The sequence below is a fragment of the Chinchilla lanigera genome, unplaced genomic scaffold (assembly GCF_000276665.1).
Source record: "Chinchilla lanigera isolate Chin_1 unplaced genomic scaffold, ChiLan1.0 scaffold00021, whole genome shotgun sequence".
Taxonomy (NCBI): Eukaryota; Metazoa; Chordata; class Mammalia; order Rodentia; family Chinchillidae; genus Chinchilla; species Chinchilla lanigera.
The window spans coordinates 11,583,141-11,602,630 of NW_004955422.1; the positions used below are offsets into that span (position 1 = coordinate 11,583,141).

At 39.1% G+C, this 19,490-nt stretch overlaps 1 protein-coding gene across 2 annotated transcripts in view; it reads right to left on the reverse strand.

The window, feature by feature from the left end:
- Positions 1-16,104: 16,104 nt before the first annotated feature.
- Ehf (ets homologous factor) overlaps positions 16,105-19,490 on the reverse strand; it is a 41,584-nt gene continuing 38,198 nt past the window's right edge. For both annotated transcript variants that reach the window (XM_013514292.1, XM_013514293.1), the window contains exon 9: positions 16,105-19,471. In XM_013514292.1, coding sequence (XP_013369746.1) covers positions 19,372-19,471 — 100 coding nt within the window. In that variant the 3' untranslated portion in view covers positions 16,105-19,371. The remainder of the gene's footprint in view (positions 19,472-19,490) is intronic.

Consider the following 19,490-nt stretch of genomic DNA (forward strand, 5'->3'; position numbering starts at 1 on the left):
GGGGGCCCCACCTAAGGATTGTTGCTGGGAGCACAACAGGCAGAACTGGAGAGGAAGGAGAGCTGTAGGGTGCTGTTGGGGGCTGTTGGTTCTGGAGGAGCTTGTCATGTTGGCTCTCCTGATGAACTCAGCTATTATCATCTGAGGAGCTCAGGAAATTATTGTCACTGAGAATGGCTGTGGCTCACCTTGGGGGAGCCCTGGTCCTTTGAACATCACTTCCTGGCTCCAGAGGGAAAGATGGTACACTGTTCAATGTCCTGGAGAAGCTTGTTGTGCTGGCTTTCCTGATATGAACTCCTGATATGAACTCGGTTATTCTCATGGTTAGAAGAGCTTGGGATTTCATTGTCACTGAAGATGGCTGTGGCAACTTTCGGAGAGCTCTGGTTCTTACACTGAGCATTGCTTCCTAGCTCCAGTGCAGACTCCCTCATCCTGCTAGCACAGATCCTTCATACCACTGATACAGACTTTCTAACTTCCACCACTGACCTGCGGATCTTCTCAGTGCAAATCCATGAATCAGACCTGCATGAGACAGTATAATGGGCTATTGGCCTCCAGTTGGACTTGTGAGGGGCATTGTGATGGGCTCTAGGTCTTCAGCTGAACATTGGACTTATACAGAACATTGCTGTGGGATCCAGACCCTCAACTGGATTCTTTTGGTATTTAGTGTGTGGACAGATTTCCTGCCCTCTCTTTGCATATGACTCTTTGGATGACTCTTTGGATGACTCTTTATTATTATAAAATAATCCTATAAGTTATGTGTCCTGTACTGCTCCCCTTGCAAACCTTGACTACAACAGAGGTGGTCTTAGAAGTTGGAGATTACAAACTGATACAACCCTTATTCCTTTTCTCCTTTTGCCCTAAAACAGTTAAGCAGACAGTAATCCTTTCAGTTTAGACATTTTAGAATTCTAACACTTCCTTTAGCTGAACAAATACTTTCTATTGTCCTCCATCCAACAAAACCACAAAAGCAAATATTTTAGGTGAAATTTAATAAGAATGCAATTATTTTTTCATTTGTTGCATGCTCACTATGTGCCAAGCCATGTGTAGATTTTCAAGGATTAACACTGGAATCTAACACGTTTGAGAGCAAAGAGTTTCATTTGTTGCTTTGTTACAGTAGCCCCAGTCTGCAGAAGGAGACACTGGGACTGCGGCAACAGAGGTTCTCCATAATTAAATCTTCAAAATGGCTTTGAAAAGTAAGTGTTATCCACATTTTATAGATGATGGATCACAAGATTGCAGTGGCTTGCCCAAACTCATAAAGATAGTAGGTGGTGAAGCCAGACCTCAGACTCAGTCTATCTAGTTTCAAGGTTTATATTCTTATCCATTACACCCTACCACGTTCTTTGTTATCCTCAGCATCCAGACTAATGGGAAAGATGAAAAACAAAAGAAGCTGAAGTTATCACAGAAGTTTAGAATATCATGGATTCTTTATAATAAAATCTTAATTATTTTTGTCATTGCTGAGACAAAATACCTGACACCCAGAGTCAGAGGAGGAAAAGCTTATTTAACACATAGTTTGTAGAGGTTTCAGTCCATAATCACCTGGCTCCAAGGCAGGATGGCACCAAAAAGGAGAAACTTTTCATGGCCAGCAGAAGGTAGCAAAGAAAGCAAGGGACGACCACAGCTCTTTGTATCCCTTATATCTTATCTAGGCTACTTAGGGCAGGTAGGATTCACACTCTTACTCTTAGGGCCCTTGATCCTAGCATTGCACACAAATCAGTTACAGCTTCACACACTCTAGATCCAGCCACTTCTGAGAAAGCCCCACCCATGACCACATGAATCTTTGAGGGGACATCTAGACACAAGCCATAACAAAGCTATCTCCAACCTACTATAGTTTGAAAAGTTGAATCTCTGAAACTTGTTATCAAGGGAATACAGTAGCTAAGGAGGAGTACTAACAGCTTAGAAAGAAAGGAGTGTCATATATCCCTGAACACACACAAGTACATGCATAAACACATACATGCACACACAAGTACATGCATACACACACAAGTACATGCATAAACACATACATGTATGCATGCACACAAACGCACTCAGTGTTTGCTGTGCATGAAAGACTTATGTGAATAAAATGGTAATGCACAAGACTTTCAGATTTTCCCCAATTCTCTGCCTGTAAATGATTAGTTTGATTTTGGTTAATCAGTGTCTTCCCAGACCACATATTTGAAGATTTCTTTCTGTGCCAATAGAGACCAACTATTAGAATCAGAATCAGAAAGGGACTGAAGAAGGAGAGACAAAAAGGGAAAGTTATGGTTGTTGGAATAAATTTTAGGCATGGGTAAAAGAGAGTTTTTAGTAAAAAGTAGGAAAAAAGCAGCTGATGTGAGAGAAGTGGAAAGGGAGAGGCAAAATAAAGAATTTCTGTCAACATTTTTGTTTTTTGTTTTTTGGGTTTTTTTTTTTGGTTTTTTTTCTCCGGTACCAGGAACTGAACTCACAACCTTGCGCTTGCCGGGCAGGCGCTTTGCCACTGAGCTAAATCCCCAGTCCCTCTGTCAACATTTTTAAGGTGTCAACAACTTAAAAACTTGAGTTACTTTGAAATTACATATTGGTGTATGGACAGTGTTCTTTTATCAACAGTGTACTGAGACTGGGCCACATGGAATATGGTTTGGAGGATTATATTAGACTTCTCTCTAAGAAGAATTTCATAGACAACAGGGAAAAGACTTCATAGAACACAAGGAAAACACAAGAGGTTATGGATGTTAGGAAGAAGAAAGAAAACACAGGGAAAGTGAGAGTATCCTGCCAATAGATAATGCTTAATATTCTCTGTGCCAGAGAATATTAGTATGCACCAATTGTCAAGTTATCATGGTCTCAAGGTACTTGCAAGCAGTGCACTTGGGCTTATGTAGCAATCTGGAGATCTCCTAGCTGTATATGTCTCCCATGTAAAAAAAAAAAAAAAATTCTGACAAAAGAAATTGAAAAAGATGTAAATCAACAGAAAGACATCCGATGTTCATGCACTGGAAAAATTAATATTATTAAGCTGTCTGTACTATCCAACATAATATAGATTCAGTGCAATCCCTAGCTAAGTTCCACAGACATTTTTATAGAAATAGCAAAAAAATTGTAAAATTCAAGAGGAACCACAAAAGATTCCAAATAGCCAAAGCAATCTTGAACAACAACAACAAAAAAAGAACGAAGTCAGAAGCATCACACTATATGATTTCAAAATCCACAAGATAAAGCAATAAAAATAACATTATACTGGCATCAAATCAGATACATAGGACAAAGGAATACAATAGAGACCCAAACATAAACTCATGCATTTATAGTCAATTGATTTTCATCAAAAATTCCAAGAACACACAATGAGGAGAGTCTGTTCAATTAGCAGTGTTGGAAAAACATGCTGAATAATCAAATTAGACCCTCATCTCTCACCATATACAGAAGTCAACTCAAAATACATTGATATAAGAACCAAAAAATAAGATCTAAAAGCTATAAAGCTACTAGAAAAAAGCCTAGAAGGAAACCTCCATTGATCTTGGCAATGATTTTTTAATAGGACCCTGAAAGAACAGGCAACAAAAGCAAAAAAAGCAAATGGGTTGTGTCAAATTGAAAAGCTCTGTGAAGCAAAGGAAACAACCACCAGTGTTCTCCCTACAGAAAAGGAGATAATATTTGAAAATTTGTATTTGATAAAGAATTAAATAAAAAAATAAGGAACTCAATTCAATACTAAGAAATAAATAATCCCTTTTCAAATGGGCAGAAGAACAGAATAGACACTTTTTCAAGAGAAGATATACAGAGGGTCAAAACTTATTTGAAAAACTGCTCAACCTCACTATTCAACAGGGAAATGCAAATTAACATGTTCAGATCTAACTTCACATCAGATAGAATGACTATTACCAAAAAGATGAGAAATCAAAAGAATTGATGAGGTTGTAAAGAAAAAAAAAATCCTTTATACACGGTTGGTGGGAATGTAAACAAGTAAAGACATTATGGAAAATAATTTTAAAAGCTCTTTTAAAAATTGAAAATAGGACTACCATGTGATCCAACAATTCCATGACGAGAGATGCACTCAAAGAGTATGAAATCCAGATGCTAAAGAAATAGCCACACTCTCTTGTCCACTGCTTCCTTACTGACAATAGCTAAGATAAGGAAACAACCTAAGTGTCCATCTGTGGATAAATGAATATAGAAAACATGGGATAGATACACAACAGAATACTAGCTAGCCTTTCATAAGAAGGAAATTCTGTCATCTGTGACAATATGGATGAACCTGCAGAACAACCTGTTAAGTGAAATAAGTCAGGCATAAAAAGACAGTATCACATGATTTTATTCAGAGGTGGAGTCTAAAAAGTCAAACTCAGAAGCAGAGAGTAGAACAGTAGTTATTGGAGACGGGGGCAAGTGAGGTGGAGATACTACAGAGACGTTGGGGCAAACAAGAAATGGAGAAAAGACACTAGCAAATTTTTAAAAGTCAGAAAAGCAATCCATAAACTTTACAGTACATATATATATATCCTTTTTACTTCCCCTTCAATATAATAATAACTGAAAATTGCTGAAGTCTTGAAAGAGATATGGACACTCAGAACCATGCAACCCAAAAGACCCCAGGCAGATTTAACCAAAAAATGCCCAATAAAAAGCATATGATACTCAAAATTTTTCAAAAATTGAAAGAGCTGGAGATATAGCTCAGTGGCATAAGTGCCTGCCTGGCAAGCGCAAGGTCCTGAGTTCGATTTCCAGTACAAAAAAAATTTAAAAAGACTTCTGAAAGAGACTTCAAAAAACAAAAGAAAAACACTAAATCATATATAAGGTGATTCTCTACTAGGCTAACAGATTTCTTGATAAAAATATTACAAGTAACAAAAAAATGGAATGTTATATTCAAAGTCCTGAGCAAAACACTGCCTGCTAAGAATACTGTGTGAAGTAAAACTATCCTTTACAAATAAAGGAGAAATAACATCTTCCCCAGAAAAGCAAAAGCTGAAGGAATTCATCACTACTAGAAAGGCCTTACAAGAAATGCTTAGAGGAGGTCTATATCTGAAATTCAAAGCATGGCAGCTACCACCATGAAAACACATGAAATAATAAAGCTTACTAGTAAAATAGATGCACAACTGAAAAAGAAAAAAAAGGTTCAAATATTATTGTTGCCAATCAGCCTACGGGTCTTTTGTTCAAGTCAGGAGGAAATTGTGAATTGGAAAGTGCAGCTCTACTAGCAGTCTTGATGACACAGATGACACTGGACAATGCTGGATGACAACAGTTGACGTAGCCAGATGCTGGTCACTGCCACTGCCCATGGGTGCCTTCTGGTGCTGGCTTGTACCGGACACCGTCAACTTCACCAGCTGCTGGTCTCTGTTGCTGATCTTCATTGACTACTGGCCTCTAAGTGCTAACAGCTCTTAGTGTTTATTGCTCTTCCTTTGAAGTGAATGCTTTGTTTACACTACTCAGAATGAGACTCCCAAGTAGATTTACAAGACTTTTGGAGCTCACATTACCTGAGAAATGAATCATAAGCAGGTTTACAGGACCACAAAAGTGAGTCTTTATTTTAAAAGGGCCTGTACTGCAGCAGAGGGGGATCAGCACACCAGAGGGAGCCCTCCTATACTACCCTGAGAAGTGAATGGGGAGGGCTGTTTAATAACAATTGAGCCCTGTGATTGGTTCCAGTACTGACTCATGATTGACACAGGGCTGGTTCAAGTATGGACTCACAATTGACACAGGGCTCTAAGACAACCTTAGCTGGCAAAGATTCAGTGAGGAGCACAGCTGAAACTAGGGAACCTTCTGGAAGGCTAGCTATGGGGGTTGAGGAAGTTCACAATGGGGCCAGATCCGTCTCTTCCTGATCTTAGCCTGACCAGGATGTCCCTTCCCTTCTTCAGAATGGCTCAGTAGCATGTGAAGTGTAGGAGCAAAGGAGGGGTTCTGCACTGATAGTTGAACTGCACCCAGGGTAGAGTGGAGTGGAGGAAAGTGACCACTAGCTAGCCAGTGAGGACACTAAAGCAAGTTGTCTCAGTTCTTTGGGGGTAAGCGGGAGCAAAGGGAAACAAGGCAGAGGGGTATGACAGCCAGCAAAAACAGGAAAGCCAGGCATCTCTTGCCTGTCTCATTATCACTATAGAGAACCAAGAAATGACCACGCTAAACAATAAGAGGGAGAAAGGAACAAAGAACAAAATGGCAATAATATTAATACTCTTGAGTGTATACTAATTAAATTCCCCAATCAAAATATATAGCTAAATAGATAAGGACAAAAGACCTGACTACACAACAGTCACTTCTCTGGTAAAGGTACACATAGATTGAAAGACAAGAGCTAGAAAAACATTTTCCACACAAATAAACCAAGAGTGAGCAGGAGTAACTATAATTTTTATGTTAAAGTCTGCTAAGTGGAACAAAGAAATACATTACATAATAATCAAAAGATCAGTTCAGCATAAGGCTATAACAACTAGAAATATATTCATATATATATCAGACACATTTATAAATATATAAAACAAATTTTTTAAACTAAAAGGAGAAATAGGCAGCAATACAATAATACTTGGAGATGTCAATGCCCCACTTCCAACAATAGACAGATCATCCAGACAGAAAATCAACAAAGGAAGAGTTAGTCTACGCTATAATCCAGATGGACCTAACAGACGTCTATGGAACATTTCCTCCAACAGTGGTGAAATGAACATGCTTCTCATCAGTACATGGAAGGAACATTCTTGGGATAGATCATATATGCTAGGCCACAAAACAAATCTTACTCAAGGCTTTTGTAGGTAAATGGATGCAACTAGAGGCCATACTCATAAGTGAAATAAATCGGACCCAGATGGGTAAACATCATATTGTCTCCTTGGTGTAGGAACCTGAAAGACTAGGTAAAATGCAAAATGTACAATAGATGATAAGAAAGGCAAAAAACTGCTCAAAGGAACAAATGACTGGGATGAGGGAAAGAAGAAAAAAGAAAGAAGGAAGGCAAAATATAAATATATATATGAATAGCTGCGATAACTGTATTGCTGATGTTTGATGGTGTATTGAACAATTAATGCTTACAATTTTTTGTGTACTGATTGATCCTGCATGCTTGTGTCTGGTGGTTTGAGCAACTGATTTGAAGGTAGCAACATGTAATGCAATTACAATGGTGAACTCCTACCATCTTGTCTAGTGAAACTCTGTATTATCGCTAATGTTTTATCAAAGAATTATTTTCTTATTCCCTATAATGGTTTAAGCAATCTTCCCTTCTTACATCTGGCAATCTGAGCAATGTCGTTGAAGACAGAGATATGTAATGTAACAACCACTGTTGATTCATAGTATTTTGTCTTGAGACCCTGTATCACTTTGAATGTTCTTGCTTTGATTTGTTTATGTTCATGTGTTGGGATGCTGCTACTGTTTTGTTTGTTGTTTGTTTCTCATTTACTACTCTCTTTAAAAAGAAAAATTTGGGGCTGGGGATTTAGCTCAGCGGCAAAGCGCCTGCCTGGCAAGCGCAAGGTCGTGAGTTCGGTTCCCAGAACCAGAGAAAAAACGAAAAAACAAAAAAACAAACAAACAAAAAGACAAAAAGAAAAATTTATTATTTTTTAAAAAGAACAGAAATCATATATCTTCTCTAACCACAACAGAATAAAAATGTAAATCAGAAACAGAAAACTAGAAGACTTTACCAAGAATAAACTGTCTTAGCAAATAATAATGATTAACTACACCAAAGCAGTAATTAAGTCTTCCATCAAAGAAAACTCCAGAACCTGAGGGTTTTACTCTGCTTTATATAAAATACCTAAAGGGGGCTGGGGATATAACTCAGCAGCATAAGCGCTTGCCTGGGAAGCCTGAGGTCATGAGTTCAATTCCCGGTATCAAAAAATAAATAAATAAATAACAAGAAAATACCTAAAGAACTCATTCCAATTCTCCTTGAACTATTTAAAAGAATTTAAATAAGAAGAAACTGTCGAACTCATTCGTGGGGTCAGCATGGTACCAAAACCAGACACAACGACAACAACAAAAACTATAGACCAATTTCCCTGACAATCATTGATGCAAAAATCTCAGCAAAACAATACATGAAAAAGACATAAAATTAAGTAAAATAACCTGGACATAGAAAGAGACATATCACATATTCTCATTGTTTCATAGTAGGAAGTGTTTCAAGTTCAGGTCCAATTTGGTCTTAGTGTTCATAATATCATCAAGGATCTGACAACAGTTCTTTGAAATTTGGTTTTCCTGCCTCACACTGTGTGTTTTTATCCTCAGGCTTATTTCCCTTATGAGAAAAAATAGATAGTTGTAATAATTCTAGAACTCACGTTCTCACATTGCACAATCTTCAGAAAGAGAGCTCTGTCATAACATTCTGTGCAAATTGATTGCACCATCTTAGGTCATATAAATAACCCTCAGCAAAGACGCAGAATGCTGGGATTTGCTCAGCTTGAGGTATATGCTTCATAAGTGATGTTGAATAAAGAACTAGTTTCCCTCACGCTGTATGGATTCCTAATGGAAACTGAGAACATTGAGAAAGACAGAAGGCTGTATAGTCAGGATGAACTTATAGGAATTTGTCACATCATGAAATCTAGCTGACCAAGACGGGAATCAAAATGAAGAAAAAAAGGGATAGTGCACATTAGAGTAGTGGTAAACATTCAACATGTTTGAACTGAGATCAAAGACTAAACAATTTTGGAATTTGGGAGTTAATGTTGCCAAAAAGAGTAAAAGTATTTAATCCTCAGCAATGTAAGAATAAGAATATTCTAATCCCAATCAGTAAGTAAGGAAGGGAATTGAGAAGAACAACACAGAATTAATGTTATCATCTTTCATTGCAAGGAGTCAATCAAGCCTAGCTAAAATGGAAGGGAAGCACTGTTTTTTAAAAGCATAGTTACTCCAAAGTTAATATTTATTTTCATGGGTGTTAAGGTATCCTTTTAAAGCTAACATACCTTATATTAACAAACATTTATTTGAATTCAATGGTTCTTTCCTTTTGTTCTTTTTCAAGTTGAGCCCAAGTCAATTCGAATAACTTTCAATTTTGAATATTAGGTAGAATCATATTTTGATAAAATTATTTCTACCTACACCCTCATCTGTGCTTCTTATTATAAAACTAATAGATGAACATGATTCAGACATGAAATTTCACAGGGATGTGTTTCTTTCATCCCATCTTCCACCCTCCTGGTTCTTAGTGCTCTATCCGTCTGTCTTTTATTATTTTCAAAACCAGAAAACGGTACAATGATTATTTTGAGTGTGATAGGACCTTCGGAGTATATATTTTTTAGCATATTTTCCTATATTTCTGGATTTTTTTCAAATAATGATCAGAGATTACTTTTCTAAAATTATAATACAAGAATGAAGATACCTTCTCCCCTTCAATAAAAATTAAATGCCCTGCTTTAAGGAAGCCTTTTCTGGTTGTCAGGACCAAAAATGACCTTTCCTTTCTCTAACATCCTGGTTCTCACACATTACACACCTTCTGAGACCAACGGTCCCCATGGCCGCCCCAAGAGGACCCTGGGTGTCCAGCCTGTGGTTCCATTGCCCCCATTGGCGTTGTTATGACCGATGAGACTCAGGAAAAAGCAACACATCTCATGAATTTTGAATTTCAAATTACACTGGACACCACAGAGACCTATTTATTTTTATTTGTGCTTTCAGCAAAATTCTGCTTCCTGTTTCTAAGAAACCAGACTCAAAGAAGAAAGCAACTTTACTTAGGTGGCTGCTCAGACCCAGGCAATGCTTCCTCTACTGCTCAGGAATTCAGCTGAAAGTGATGGCAAGGTGTGGAAGCTGGGTTCAAATCCTAATTCTGCCCCTTGGGAAAACTACAATCACTCTGAACTGTATTCTCATCCCAGTGCAAAGATAGTTATAAAAGTAATATTTTCCTCATAGGGTTAAGTTGAGCTATACAGGTAAAATGTAGTAGTCTGCTTGGAACAGAGTAAGTATAGCACTAGATAAATATCAGAGTAAACACAGAACTAGATAAACATCAGTCCTTGGTGTTGCCTGCTCACCACAGCCCAGGGAGCGGCTTTACCAGGTGGAGATGCAACTCGCACATCCAAAAAGGCAACGTCCCCTGGAATTGTGTGTGTGTCCAGCTTATTTCCATCATTTTCTCCACTCCTTTCCTACATGTACAACCCCACAATCCCACTAAAGACAACGCAGTGCTCATTTTAGCTCCCCAGGGCATCCCAGGGAGGCGAGGGAAGCCTTTTCTAAGTGGGGTGGCTAAATCATAAACATTTAAATGAATGTTGGATTAGAGTCAAATTTATATTCAGAAATTCTTGGGACTTTCTATCTGGATCCACTTCAGATATTATTGAGTCCAATCTCTTGATTTTCAGCGAAAAAACTAACACAATAGAGTTTAAAGAAGTTGCCCAAGCACCATTGACCTATGGGTGGTGGAGCCATGTCTGGAACCCAAGGGTTGGTGTTCTCTCTTCATACGGTTCCTTGCTATTGGTCACACTACAGTGTGATATCTGGTTTTTTGGCTGTATTTTCCACAAAGCATGTGCTCCAACTTAGAGTCCCCCTCCTTATTCATTAGAAAGGTGAGATTTAGAAAAGTTAAGTCACTTGCCCAGCTTATAAGTGCAAGTATAAGAATTGGAACTGAGATTCTCCCTAACACAAAGACTTATGCATTTTATCCTGTTAACCTGATGTGCAGTCCCGGTGATTAGAAGCTACCGGTGGTTAAAGAAAGAGTGGCCGCCAAGACAGGCATTATGGTGGAATAGAACTGGAAGTCAGATGGGCTCAGGCATTGACCTAGAGTGTGAATTTGGACCTCTCCCTTGACTTTGTCTTCAGTCTGTCTGGTGCAAACTCGTAGCACACAGGCAGTCATCAAGACCTAGTTGAAAGTTGTCACATAGGCGCAGTGCCTTATTTCTTGCACCAGGAACCCAAATCCTTCACTTTTGCTTTTCTTGCTTTCCCTCTAGAAAAACCTGGGTAGAGAGTCGAACATGGGCCAGAGTCCTGTGTACTCCATACAGGTAGGACGTGTCCTCAGGTCAGACTTAAGCGCTCGCCTCTGTTTTCACAGCTTTGGCAGGGATCACCACTCTGTCTAGTGTGAATACACCATTTGTTTTCCTCTTCTTTCAGTTTGCCATTGGAAAAGTCCATTACTGCTGAGTGACATGACTAAACAGTAAGGGAGAGAACAGTTGATGTGTTAATAATTCTTAGGTAAATATCATTTGTTATTGTCACCACTGAGGCTTTCAGAGCGGTGGCACCATTCCTGATCCCGCACTGTCTCATTGGCTCTGTCTTTTGGCAACCTGGAAAGACAGGTTTGGAGAGGGAAGGAATCTGAAAGGGATTGGAGAGCAGGAGGAAGGAAGGGTATGGGAATGAAATAGGGACTCCGAAAGAGACAGAGACAGCAAAACAAAGAAGGGCAGACACATGCACGCACATATGCACATTTCCACACACATGCACACACCCACACAAAACAAAGCAAAGGAGAGAAGACAAAGAGCTAATGATTGATATTTTACCAGGTCCCACACTCTCTTGTACTTCTTCCTCAGAAACGCTGGCACCTGTACATTCATTTATTAGCTGCTCTTTCTTGGCCCTTCTGGTCCCATATCTTCTTTTGCATCAATATCTAGGATGTGCAACCTCCCTGACCTGCTGTGATCGAGAGGGGAGGTGATGTTGTCTGTACTAGGAAAATCAGGATAAGAAGATTTCATGGCATCACCATGGAGGCCGAGAGGAAAGCAGAGATTCCCTGGGGATGCCTCTGTGTTGGAGGTGGTACACTCCTGTGATTGGGGGTGGGGGCGCTCATAGCCAAGCAAATATACATTTGAATGGAAGGATTTGTGACTAGGTGAACAGATAAACTGGCTTCTCCTCCTAGTCCTTGAGTCTGACTCTTATGACAACAGTTAATGTCACGTAATTGTTCAGATCTGGAGCTATGCTTTTGAGGATATCAGACACAATTTTTAAAAATTTCTCTCCCTAGCTAGGAATTGTCAGATATGATTTTAACCCAGGATACATGCCTTGAAGACACCATGTTGACTGGGTACCATTTCATTCCTAGGCTGGACATCCAGAATATCTCTCTATGGGTCGTATGATTCTACAATGAGTCCCTTACTTTGTTCAATGCACAATATTCTCATAGTGCTTTTGAAGAGAGACAGTAGTGCATCATGATTAAGACCCCTAGCTCTGAGGTCTGCCAGTCAGAAGTTCAAATCTCATCTCTGCCACAGACCAGAGACATCTCAGGCAAGATTATTACCTTTCTAAGCCTTAATTTCCTCATCTGTAAAATGGAAATAAGAGTAGAACCTTTATCATAGGGTGAAAGTAAGGATTAAAATATAACAGTAAAATGCTTAGCACAATACCTGTATGTATAAATCTACCATAAAGTATAGAATGATCAGGAATTAGAGTCTGCTCACTTGATTCCCATACCAACACTGGGAAGCAGGTGTATGTTTCCATTTAATAAAGAAATTAATGTGTCCACAATCTCCAGGCATTTAGCATTGAAGTCAGGATCAGAAAGAAACCATACCATTATGACAGTGGGCTTCCAAGAGACTATACTATGAGAGAGAGAATATGAAGAGAGAAAAACAGGGATCAAGATTTGGTCTTGGGGAACAGATGCTATGAAAGAGATGAGAAGAGTAAGATCTGGAAAATAGCTACTCTAGAAAGCAGAAAAGCAAGGATTTCACTGTTGCAGAAAATGAGGGAGATCTTTTCCCAAAATACAAGAGAAAAGGAGTCACTGGGATCAAAAATCATGAAATTGAAAAAAATACCTTGCCGTTTGAATTAAGAAGGTTTTCCCCTTATTTATTCAACAAATATCGACAGGGTCATGGGCATATATGAGGCATATCCTCGCTCTAGGAGTGTGTTGGTAAAGATGGAAATCCATCTCCGTTCTCTGAGAACATATACCTTTGCAGGAAAAGTAAACAGTATAAAATAAACTAGTAAATGAAAAATGTAACTTTGGTGCTGCCCCTTCTGAGGACATAAAAAGTGGATAGTATATAGTAAGAATGATTTGGGTAAGTGGGCAGCTAAAGCAATTGTTATTAGGAAAGTATGCTTTTTTAACTGAGACCTAGAAGAAAGCCACGTGAAGATCAAAAGGACATTGTAGGTAATGAAGGCAGGTGAAACAAAGTCCCTGAGGCAGGAATGAGTTTTACTTTGACCTTCAGAAAGGCATTGCTACTGACTCTTTGTCAACAGAGGCAAGACTGTGATAGCTAATGGAGAAGAACTGACTTAAAAAGAGATAGAGACCCTAAGGGTGAGTTACAAGAAGTTGTTCTTAAAAAGATAGAAGACAGTGGTCTCAGTTCCATCTGGACCAGAGAGTGGGCAGCAGTGGCCACACTTATTTAGGAGACCTCTCATTTCCCTTCCCCTTGCAGTGATATCCCATCTGTGCCAACATTCACAACCAGAAAGTTATATTTTTAGGACATTGGTGGGGTTTGGAGGTCAGAATAATCAAATCCTCCCACTCTAAAACTCTACTGACAGCATCAAACTTGTTTGTACTCGAAGATAATGTCATCATTCCAGCAAACACAAGGGTTTTTGCTTCAGATCTTTTTTTGTTTTTATGTTCTCTACAATTCAGGATCACCCTTGGTATCTAAGGCTTCCCCAGTCTCGACTTGATGATTAGTTTTTCTTGCTGCCTTTTCCACCCACACCCCACCATCCCAGGTCAGATCCTAGAGCAGTGTGATCCAGTGGAATTTTCTCTAACCATGGAAATGTTCTCTATCTGGGCCAGCCAATGTGATAGCTACTTGCTGCACATGGCTGTTTAGCCCTGAAAAATGGATAATATGATTAAGGAATAAAATGTTTAATTTATATAATTTCAATTAATTTAAACTTAAATAAGCACACATGGCTGGAGCCTATAGTTTTGGATAGTGTGGGAGAATTAAAATTCAGGAGGGTTGATTGTTTCCAGTCACTTTGCAAGTTCTTTGTGATTACTGAGAAATAAATCAACACAAGTAAGTAACACCCAAGCCAGGGAATGAGGGGATTTCTTCTCAAGGAGAAAAAAATGGGATATATTCAAAATTGTCTAAGTTTAATATGCAGGACTATTATTAGCATACTTATTTGGCCCAAACATGAACGTATCACCTCTTCAACATCTGAGATCGTTATTTCTCCAGTGTGTTCTAATGAGTGTTAATTTCATGAATTCTTTGATGGAAAAGACCCATTATCAAATAGGTTTGGGAAATTGAGAACACCTTTACTTTCCTTCGTACATTCCTGATGTGCATCACCACCATAAAGACTCTGAGAAGGACTACAGTGCATAGCTCTGGAAACGTTTGTCAATTTAGTAGTTCTCTATCACGTTTGACCACAGAAATTTCTGAGTTTGTGGTGTGTGCATGAGAGAGAGGGAGATAAAGAGAGAGGGAAGGAAGGAGGGAGAGAGAAAGAGAGAAAGAGAGAGGGAATAGAGAAATACTAAAGGTAAAACATGCATTTTAGGGGTGTAGGGAGTGGGACGTGGGTAAACGATGCCAGATTTACCACTTATTATTAGCTGTGTGACCTTGAAAAAGTCAATTAACATCTCTGACCTTCATTTCCTTCATTTGAAAACTATGGAGTATATGAATCACATGCTTGCATAATGATTAAATACAATAGTATGTATAAAAAACATATTGCAATTCTTGAGACCAAGAGAATCTTCTCAAAATAGTTAGGTATTATTATTTTCATTGTCATTTATAAAGTTGAGTGACTAAATGACAAACTTTCTGAACCGAGGGAAAAATGTACTGTGAACTGGCAAAGCCCACTTGTTGCCTATTTTTAAGCATTGTACTGGAAATCTGGAGAGATTAATCTTTTCTAACTCCCTTTATTCATCCTTAGTAATAATGTATACCAAGCCCTGTCTTCCTGCAATCCATCTCAACACCATAACCAGAAGGATTCTTTTGATCCAGAAATTAGAGTGCATAATCCCTCTAGGCTCTCTATCTCATGCAAAGGAAAAGCTAGACCTTCATAAAGGCCTCCACCCTCTATGTAATTCTATCAGCCAGTGGTTCCATTGTATCATTTCCCACCATTTCTGTTCTGGCAAAGTGACATTCTTGCTGTTCCCTGGATAAGACAGAAAGTTTGAACTTGCTTGTACCTCTAGTATGGGTCACTCCCCTCTTTATCTGTGTGGTTTGTTTCCTTACATCTTCCAGCCCTTTGCTGACATGTCTCTTCCTTAACCCAACCTGAACTTGCCAGTGCAGCCTCACAGGCTCCAGCACTCTCAATTTTTCCTTATTCCACATTACTACACATGCCGTATCCCATGCTTTACTTGTTGGTGTTTTATCTTTGTTTGCTTCCACCCAGTGAAACATAACCTTGTCTTTTTCATTCTCTACCGTAGCTCAATGCCTAGGGCAGTGCCTGGCACGTAGAAGATGCTTGCTAAGTGCTTCTTGGGTAAATGAATGCAGAAGTCATGTATTTTCCGTTACATGACTCATTGCCTTTCCTCCAAGCTCAGCTCTGGGTAGTTGGTTGAAGAATGAAACAGACACTTACAGGATGGTTTCGGTGGTTTTTATTAGTGTTTTCTGGGACCCATCAAACATACAAAAAAAAAACCCCATATTTTGAAAAATATAATTCTCTAATAAAATAGGAATACTCAGTTTAAGTTTAGCATAGTTTAAAGGGAAAGATTTCTGATCGTTTTAAACAATAGAAGCAGTAGGGTTCCTTTTCACAAATTGTTAACCCAAAATCCGTATGGCAAGAAAAGCAAGAATTACGTAGATAGCTACAGAGAGATTAATCCCAATTTAGTTCAACTTGTCAAGGCTTGCACATTTTAAAGGTTTATAAGACAAAGTCTCAACATTTTTTTTTTCTTTCAATGCTGTCTTATTCCAGAAACCAAATCCTGAAAACCAAAGCTGAGGGTAGATTTGTTCTGATATTGTGAGTACTGTGATATTCTCCCATCCGGTAAGTACACATGAAAGATCTGCTACACTCTACATAATTAGACAAGCTCCTCATGTATATGGTTCCATGCTGTGCACATGGTAGGCACTCACCAAATTTTTTTTTTTAAAAAACTATAGAATAATATAATGATGTGTCCCTCTTATTGCCTTACCTTTTCTTATATTTTACACATCTGAAAAATAACACACTTGCAAAACTAAAATCTAACATGCGTTACTAACCTTATCAAAAAATCCCTCAGAAAGAAAAATAAAATAAAATAAAAACCAACCCCAAAAGGCTAAAACTTACAACTCTTTTGTGCTTAAATAGCAATTTACATCATATAAACACATTCATAATCTTCATTGGTGTCAAGGGGTTAATTACTGGTGCCTTGTACCAGAGAAGTCTCACAGTTCCAAGTAAGTTAACAGAATTCTCCTCCAACACACGCTGACTTGTGAAACCAAACAGCCTGTTTGGGTTTTGGTTCAGCGCTGGTGGGAAGGTGAAGTAAAAAAGTCTCACAGTAAAATGTTCATAATAGATAATATGTCCCAGAAGATTTGGCTATGGTGCTCTTATTCCAGTGAAGAAATGATTCATGTTCCAATTATAGATCTGGCCTCCCAACCAGAGACGTCTTCCAGAAGGCAGTCACTCATTAATTCAACAAATATTTACTGTGTACCTGCATCATGCCTGGTACCAGAAAAACAATAGTGCTCACGACATCATCTCTGCCATCAAAGAGCTTACAATCTAGTGAGACAAGAACATTTAGGAAGGATCAGTGTGTTCAAAGGAAAACTCATAACTTGGGTCTGCCCCACTCGGGTGACACTTTCAAGAAACTGTGTTCTGAGAGCCAGGACCTTGCTCAGGTTTTATCAAGACAAAGCCCCACATGATCTAAATCTTCTGAAGACTCAGCAGTACATTGTGTGACTTAGTTTCCTATAATTTGCTAAGAAAGGAGAAAGAGTCTTTGATTTAAGGAGGTTCTAGGAGACTATGTTTAGTGACAAGGTGGACATCCATTGTGGATGAGCTTCTCAAGCAAGGAGCTGTGTACCCATAACAAAGGGGATGTTCCTCAGTAGGCCTTTGTATGTCCTTTCAACACTAGTAGGAAGTACTCTGTTCACAGCCCAGGTTGGCATGGCTCGATTACCTTGAGCTCTCCAAGTCACGAATAGCACATAGAAAATGCAGCAAAGTCAAGCCAAGACAACAGAGAGATACGCTGAGAACTTAACACCGCAGCCTATTTAAATAGGTGCCAGGTGCCAAGGAACTGTCACTTTCAACAAATAACACAACTTGCTGCTTATCTGCAGAACTGTTCTCTTTAGTCCTTCACAGACTCACCTACTGCCTAGCAAAGACTGTTCCTCAAAGAAAACGTTGCAGAGAGAGAGACAAAGCCCATTAGCAGGAGGGTGAGGAGCTCCTAGGCTTGAGGAAGGGTGAGCGCAGGGAAGATTCAGCTAGTAGTGATGGTAAACAGGCAAAACCAGGGAAAGAACGGCAGAGAATTGGCAGACGCCTCTAATAACTTCACACAGTTCGGACACACGTGTTACACACATCGCCAAATTGTGGGAAGGCCTACACATATTTTAACTTTGGAAAGAAAGGTGTCTTCATACAGGCATAATGAGTGGCGTAGTCCATCTTTGCTGTTCAGTGTTATTATTCTCAGTTCCATCAATAATTGTTACTTGTTAATAAAAGCTGTGTGAGGTTCACCAACCAGGCAGAAATGAAGTGAATCTGGCTATACTTTCAGAAGGTAGATCACGCATGCTCCAAGATCACTACCCATGGTAGTCCTCATTATAAGTGGAATGACTTCTTACTTTTTCTTACTTCCATTTGTCTAAATACATATACATACTTAGCAACCAGTGAGTATGAACTGCTCACCTTCACAGGGTAAGACGCAGTGGTAGGGGCTCTACTGGCAGATGAAGGGTTCTCTTTCCTATTAACCATAGAGTTGCTGAAGAAAGAGAGGCAGGATGAAGGAGGAAGTCAACAGCATGAGGAAGCCAAAAAGCAAAGTTGCACAAGGGATCTGGATGGTCAGTGTCCAAATTGTCTACAGATTTCCATCCTGAATTTCATGATGCAATGAGTCACCAGGTATTCCAGAACTATCCCAGTAGCTTCTTCTTCCCAGAAGCAGGGAAGAAGCTTCCAACGCCTCACTTCCGAGCTGACTCTTCTGTTTGTCTCTCCCATCCTCCCTGCCTTTTCTTTCTTTCTTGTTTTTAAACATTCCTCTGAATGCAAGTCTCGGCAATAAACCATTCACTTTGAGATGAGTTCAGATGAGACAGAGATTGCTCGAAGACAGAAGACTGTAATAATTAACTCATGCGAAGAGGGTTTTCCCTGGTTTTCTGTTCTTCCTCCCCGTCTCCCCCACCCAAGTTTTTTCACCAACTATTCTAGGAGAAAGGAAGAACAGATAAATCATTCCTGAATAAATAGAAAGCCCCTCACCATTATTCTTCTCACTGATTTCAACATTCCAAGTCATGTGATTATGCACTGATTACAGCCCACCCTGGATTCTGGAAATTCCCATACTCCACTCAATGGCTCCTAAATGTCAGGTTAAACTTTCCAGCACCCCTCTGGTTTATCCCAACAAATCTGAAACCCTGAATTTCATTCCAACAACCATGTCCCCTCTCTCAGTGAGGTCCTATGGGTGTTTATGTGCGAAGGATACATTGTCTTTTCCTAAATCATTTTGCATAGGAAAACATGTAATGCCCTCTAAATTTTTTTTTTCCTTTCTCTTAGCAAGAAGCACAAGGCAACAAGCCCTGTTACTCTTGTGGTGGGAAAAAAAAAAACCTTCACAACAGAGGCACAAGCAAAGCATGATCACATACAGCATCATATTTCACAGAAAACTGTGTACATTTGTTCCCCATATAGGACATACTTCAAAGTAACAAAAAAAAATTTCATCAACTGTAGTGTTCCTTCTTGCCACTAGAAGTAGATTTTTCTCCCCCATGGTACATAAATATCAGAGAAAAGTAGTCTTTGAAATATTTACGTCCAGGAGTTCTCTGCTGGTTATTAATTATTTGGTATGTGTTTTGGTTTGTGTACCAAGGGGTGGCAGCTTCAGTTTTCATTTTCTCTCCACCCACGAGCATTCTTCCCAAATTTGTATACCAGCCTGCGTCCATCCACCCGTTCCAGAATTTCTCTTTTGTAGTAATATCTGTAACAGAGGAAAGTGT